The sequence below is a fragment of the Triturus cristatus genome, chromosome 7 (genome assembly GCF_964204655.1).
Source record: "Triturus cristatus chromosome 7, aTriCri1.1, whole genome shotgun sequence".
NCBI lineage: Eukaryota > Metazoa > Chordata > Amphibia > Caudata > Salamandridae > Triturus > Triturus cristatus.
In genome coordinates, this window is record NC_140590.1 from 1,658,158,582 (window position 1) to 1,658,164,581 (window position 6,000).

Sequence of the window (6,000 nt, forward strand, 5' to 3'; positions counted from 1 at the left end):
CGAAGCTTTGGCATTTTGCATTTTGGCGTGTTGCAAATAGGTCTATTGTGGGAGTTCCCCATCTCCGGAAAAGCTTCTCCGTTTCCTGGCCATTGAGCTCCCACTCGTGAGATGCCGAGGTCTGCCTGCTTAGCCAGTCTGCCTCCACATTGTCCTTCCCCGGTAGGTGAATTGCCAGTAGATCTATCCTGAGAGGTATGGCCCATCTCCAAATCTCCTGAGCCAGAGAGGAGAGAGGGAACGACTGTGTCCCCCCCTGTTTGTTGATGTAGAACATTGCCGTGGTGTTGTCTGTTTGAACCAACACCCTCTGGTTGTACAGGTGCCTCTGGAATGCCTTCAGGGCTAGTAGGATTGTCTTCAACTAGAGGTAATTGATATGGCGAACCGCATCTGCTGGAGCCCACAGACCCCTCACTCTGAGGTTGTCCATGTGTGCTCCCCATCCCTTTTGCGATGCGTCCGTGGTAATGGTCATTGTTGGGTTTGGTGGGGTCAGGCTTCTCCCTGCTGTCATGTTGTCTCTGTTCCACCAAGTTATCTCCTCCTGCACTGCGTGCGTAACAACCACTAGATCCTCCCAACTTCCGTTTGCTTGTGACCATTGCTGTTGTAGCCATTCCTGGAATGGTCTCATGTGCAGGCGTACATTCGGCACCAGCTGGATACACGACGCCATCATCCCCATCAACTTGCTCACCGACCTCACTGTCAGAGCTCGCCCCTTCTGGTAGAGCCGCGTCTCCTTCAGTAGGGCATCTGTCCTCCTGTCGCTGGGCACCACTGTACTGCTCAGGGAGTTGATTTTTGCCCCCAGGAAAATCTTCACCTGCTCCGGTTCCATCGACGACTTCCCCCAGTGAATCGAGAACCCCAGGTTCGTGAGAGTGTCTGTTACGCGTTTTGCGTGCCTCTCGCACTTTCCGCGCGAGTTTGCCTTGACCAGCCAGTCGTCTAAGTAGGGGTAGACGTGTATCTCCTGCTTTCGTAGGTGGGCCGCGACCGCCGACAGGCATTTTGTAAAAACCCTTGGCGCTGATTTTAATCCGAATGCCAGGGTTGTGAACTGGTAGTGTTCCTGGTCGATGTTGAACCTTAGAAGTCCCTTGTGTCTTCTGTTTACTGGGATGTGCAGGTAGGCATCCTTGAGGTCCACGGTGACCATGAAGTCTCCGTGTCTTATTTGGGGCAGCACCTCCTGCAGCGAAGTCATCTTGAACCTTTGCGTTCTGACGAACTTGTTTAGGTATCGCAGGTCTAGGATGGGTCTGAGGCTCCCGTCTACCTTCGGGACCACGAAGTAGTTTGAGTAGACCCCCTTGTTGCGTTCTCTGAACGGCACTGGCTCTATGGCTCCCTTTTCTAGAAGCTTCCGTGTTCTTCTCTGAGTAGGGTCAGTTCTTGACCCGATCTTTGCCTTCCCCTTGGCTTCCTGTTTGGCGGTTTCCTTTCCAAATCTACGCAGTACCCGTACTGCATGGTGTTCAGTATCCACTTGTCTGTGGTTATATGCTGCCACTCGTGAAGGTAGAGCCTCAGCCTTCCGCCTACTGGTGTTGTATGCTCGTAGGCTTCTGATCCTTCTCTCCCCCTCGATGTTACTGTTTCGCGCCTCACCCCTGGGGGCATGTCGAAGGTAGGCGTCCTCCTGCGTGCAGAGTCACTTTGATGAGGGCTGCTCCCCCCCTCTCCTTCTCTGGCCACGTCCGTTCCCTCTCCCACGAAAGGACTGGCCCCGGGGCTGGTACTGCCAGTTTTGCTTCTGTTGACCCTGTCCGTGACCTTCACCCTGCTGACCCTGCTGGAACGTCTGGTGCGACGGGCCCTGCTGGTTTCCTCCCCTACCGTAGGGTCTCCTTGAGGGGTTGCCTCGCCTCATTCCCCTCTGCTGTAGGGCCCCCATGGACCTCGCCGTTTCGTTATCTCTTTTTAGCTGGGTGAGCTTCTCGTCAACTGTTGCTCCGAACAGTGTCTCTCCGTTGAAGGGGGTGCTAAGGATGTTGTTCTGCACCTCCGGTTTGAATCCCGAGATTCTTAACCATGCATGCCTTCTCTCGGTGACCCCTATGGCCATGAGTCTTGCTGAAGTCTCTGCCCCGTCCAACGCCGTCTTTATGCAGGAGTTGGCGATGTTTTTGCCTTCATCTACTAGGTGTGAGGCTCTCTGGCGGTATTCTTCGGGGAGATGCTTTACTAGCTCCCCCATCTCGTCCCAGTGCTGGTACTGGTGTCTATTGAGGAGAGCATTGGAATTCGCCATGCGCCAGTGCATAGCGGCGTTCCTCTCAACCTTTCTTCCTGTGAGGTCTATCCTCCTGCTCTCTTTATTAGGTGGTGGGCCCGAGGTTGCTGGTACGTTGGCCCTTCTCCTGGCCGTGGAAGCTATGATGGAGTCTGCGGTCACGCTACCTTTGATGTAAGGGGGGTCCAGGGAAGAGTGCTTATACTTCTCAGTCCTGGGTGTGATCGACCGGCAGGTCGCTGGTTCCTTGAAGGCTTCTCTCCCCTGATTCATCACGCTTTGAAGCATGGGGAGGAACTGGCTCCTCGTCTGGATGGGGAGCAGGGTCTCGACGAGAAAATCTGCTTTCGGCTTCTCTTCGTCGAGTTTGACGCCGAAGGCTGTCGCTGCGCTCCTGACCACCATATTGTACACCCCAATGTCGTCGGGTGGCGAAGGCCTCGAAGGGTACGTGTCCACGGACTCCTCCGGGTTCTCGGTGTCGAGATCCTGCCATTCGATCTCGTGGCTGGTCGATGGTGCCGAGCCGTAGACCGACTGTTGGTCTTCTTCCTCGGCTTCCTCTTCATAATAGGTCTCGTCTTCCTCTTCGAGATCCCTCATCAGTCCCTCGGTGTCGAATTCATCCTCGACCTCGACGACGTCCGCCGATGAAACCGTTGGAATCTTGAATTCCTTCATCTTGGCGTCGATCTCCTTCCTTTGAAGGATGTTCTCCATCTCGGCCTCGAGCCGCCTCTTCTTTTTCTCCATCTCGGAGATGCTTTCGGCGTCGACAGCGGATCTTTTCGTCGAAACTTGCGTCGACGTCGACCGTTCTTTCAGTGTCGATCGGGCCGTTCCCTGGGTTGTCTTCGACGACCCTTGCCTTTCGGCGTCTTTCGGCACCAGGGAGTCCTTCTCTAAGGATCCGCTCGGCCTCTTGTCCATGGTTCCCCCTTTGGTCGTCGAAATTTTCGGCGCCGGGGCTCCCTTCGTGGACTTAGACTCTGATTTTCGAGTCACCCTCGTGTTTGAGGTACTCTGTTTCTCGCTCGACGATTCTCTTACCTCGTCTTCTTTTTTCTTGTCGGTCTCTACGACCGTGAAGTTTTCGGCTGTCCCGGCGACGTTGTCCTCGTCGTCCGAGGAGAGGCCCAGATCGTAGAGCGACGGGGCCTTACCCTTGCCATCCATGCTGGCGTTGGCTCTTCTCTGCCGATCTCTCACCCTGAGCGTCATCGGCGCGAAGGCTGAGCAGGCGTTGCAGTCCTTACTCTGGTGTTCGACCGGTAGGCAGAGGTTGCAGACCGGATGCTGGTCCTTCTGCACGAACTTGTGGTGGCAGTTTGGGCAGAACTTGAATGGCGTCTTGTCCATTGCGCTCAGGGCCTCTGAGTGCGCATTCTCCAAGGTCGTCGAAAAAAAAAGGGCGCTGAACCTCCTTTCTTCGCGCTCCTGATGAAATAACCTCCTTTCCTGTGAAAACTCAGATGTATTTGTCGACGAAACTCGCTTTTCTTTCTTCTTTCTTCGGTTTGTAACTCTGGAGCTTCTCGATGACGATCCAGACCCAACGGCGGAAAAAAGAATCTGAAGATGGCGCCCCAAAGGTGGGACTTCCGCAGGAAGCACGACGACGTCACGGAAGGTGCACCAAATGGTGGTCGTCGCCGCCCACCTGGGCTACAAAAAAAAAAAAAAAAAAAAAAAAGAAAAGACTACGAATCCGGACCCAACCACAAGATCGTGGAATAACGGAATAATGCACAGCATAGTGAATCCAGAAAGATTCACGCTGCAAAAGTAGCTATTACAGAAAACGTTGGAGACCCCTTGCCTATCTTGACCTACAAAAGTGGAGGAAGTGAATGGAATTTTGAAGGATAGCAATGTACGAGTTGGGTATGAATGGGATTACCTAGCCTTAGCAGGCACACAGCTAACAGAGCAGTTGGGAGCTGAGGTAATGTTTGCAGAAGAGGCTGCAGGAAGCCTTTCTGCTCCTGGGAATTGTTAGGAGGCTGTGAGTGAAAGGCAATCTGTCCGATCAAAGTGTAATCAACCTAGTTCTTTGTGTGTTAAATCCAAAGTAGGATACAGATGCGTAGGTAATATGGCTTTCGTCAGGGTCACTGATATGGAAAGGCAGTGATTCAGCCAGCATGACTTCAGTCCATCAATGTTTTGTCAGGGTCTTTGAGAGCCAAGCCACCCATCCGAGTCACCACAAAGAGAACTGATCCCTTCAAACCCTCCAACTAGAGAACGCACCCCCCCCCCCGCCCACAAATTAGAGGAAGCGCAAGAAGTAATTAGTCAACTGTGCTATGTTCACATAAGCGTGCAAAGAAAGTAGAAAGCTTGATCCATTTTTACAAATGATGTTGGCCCCAATTGTCCTGTTTTGCGTTACAGCAAACCTCCAGATCAGCAGCGACTTGTAACACTCAGGCCAACACTGAAGTTCTGAAGGCGATGCACTTGCAAAAGAATTGTAATTCTACAGCATATCTGATTCACTTTGAGGGATAATGTGAATAACTGATAAAAGATCTAGAACACCACTTGTCTTTTATCTTGATATGTCAACAATTAAAAACTGTAAACTATTCATACGTACATCAGAATCTGAAACTGGTGGCGAGTCTTCCAAACTTGGTATGGTCTGTGCGCTGTCCGAGCCTTTGAGTTCCATATGAGATTTGCTTTTGGAGTCTGAAGTCTAAGCAAAACATTACAAACAAAAAGTGAGGAGTCATTCAATGGTGCCAAATGAAACGTGTTGTAACTGACATTCTGCTAAAATCATTTGGTAACTGCTTACTGGCAATGCAGCATTAATTCCGAATGAATGAAAACCACACTTACAGGTTTAGTTGATCTGGACTTCCAAGACGATAAACGTTTCGATATAAGCTCTTCTGGTTTCAATCTCACTAGTTTCGAGAGGGAGATTTCTTCACAAAGGACCCGGTGGAAAAGCCCCTGGAAAACCAATGTGTCATAATTTATCTTCCTAATATAGTTTGAAAAGGGCAATCTTCGATGGTCTACTAAACAAACTCACATTAGGATGCTATAGATAAATACCTTAACCTCCATACAAATACGCTCCATGCAATAAGGACAATAAATGACCAAATGTCATGGGTAAAGTGGCAAGGTAAGGAATATGCTACTTACCAGTATGCATCTGTTCTTGGCATGTAGAGCTGCAGATCTACACACTTTTGCATAGATCGCCATCTGGTGTTGGGCCCGGATGTTTGCAGTTTCTTTTTCCTCTTGGAAAGTCTTTGGAAGTCACGAGGTTGGTGACTCCTCCCTTGGATCGTATTGCGCATGGGCTTCGGCTCCATCCTCAGATTGTTTTTCACCAACAGGGAAAGATGGAGCGTAGTAATAACAGTGAAGAAACCCATGTGTGTTGTATCTAAATAAGATAGACTGGAACAGATACAGGAGGCGGGTGGGCGTGTGTAGATCTGCAGCTCTACATGCCAAGAACAGATGCATACTGGCAAGTAGCATATTCCGTTCGAGGCATATGAGCTGCAGATTACACACTTTTGCATAAACTATATAGCAGTTCTCAACCTTAGCGGCGACCACCAGTATCTGTTGCAGTGGTTTGAAATAGTGTTTTTAGTACAGCCTGGCCCACACTAGCTTGTTGCTTGGTTTGCACATCTACACAGTAATGTTTAGTGAAAGTGTGCGGTGTGGACCATGTAGCTGCTTTGCAGATATCATCTAATGGGATGTTCCCTAGAAAA

At 50.6% G+C, this 6,000-nt stretch overlaps 1 protein-coding gene across 7 annotated transcripts in view; it reads right to left on the reverse strand.

The window, feature by feature from the left end:
• DIDO1 (death inducer-obliterator 1) overlaps positions 1–6,000 on the reverse strand; it is a 294,842-nt gene that overhangs the window by 76,316 nt on the left and 212,526 nt on the right. For all 7 annotated transcript variants that reach the window (XM_085619733.1, XM_085619735.1, XM_085619730.1 and 4 more), the window contains 2 exons: positions 5,093–5,209; positions 4,845–4,946 (listed from right to left, as the gene is read on the reverse strand). In XM_085619733.1, the coding sequence (XP_085475859.1) occupies positions 4,845–4,946; positions 5,093–5,209 (219 nt within the window). The remainder of the gene's footprint in view (positions 1–4,844; positions 4,947–5,092; positions 5,210–6,000) is intronic.